The sequence below is a fragment of the Penaeus monodon genome, chromosome 32 (assembly GCF_015228065.2).
Source record: "Penaeus monodon isolate SGIC_2016 chromosome 32, NSTDA_Pmon_1, whole genome shotgun sequence".
Taxonomy (NCBI): Eukaryota; Metazoa; Arthropoda; class Malacostraca; order Decapoda; family Penaeidae; genus Penaeus; species Penaeus monodon.
Genome location: NC_051417.1, coordinates 10,169,845 through 10,170,124, shown reverse-complemented (window position 1 = coordinate 10,170,124; position 280 = coordinate 10,169,845). Strand labels below are relative to the sequence as shown.

The 280-nt window shown below is 50.0% G+C and overlaps 1 protein-coding gene across 1 annotated transcript in view; it reads right to left on the bottom strand.

Moving 5' to 3' along the window:
• The window catches only part of LOC119593542 (regulating synaptic membrane exocytosis protein 2-like), a 102,095-nt gene that overhangs the window by 75,078 nt on the left and 26,737 nt on the right, over positions 1-280 (bottom strand). Inside the window, exon 2 of the mRNA XM_037942504.1 lies at positions 29-233. Coding sequence (XP_037798432.1) covers positions 29-233 — 205 coding nt within the window. The remainder of the gene's footprint in view (positions 1-28; positions 234-280) is intronic.

Below are 280 nucleotides of genomic sequence, written 5' to 3'. Positions count from 1 at the left end.
GAGGTCTATTCACTCTGCTCATACTAACCTTGTTTGACCTGAGGGAGACTTTGCCACCGCAGCGGGCACAGCACCGGATGTTGCAGTAGTTGCACATGTGGCCCACTCCATCAGCAAATTTGGTCTTGAGGCATATCTGGCACGTCGCCTCTAATTCCATGCCCTTTTTAAGCTGCATTTCTGAGCGCAGACGGATCGTGTCTTCAAGCACTCGGACCTCATCTTGTGTTCTCCTGGGGAGGGAAGAGAATCGACGTTTAATTATGGAAGTTTAGGTGTT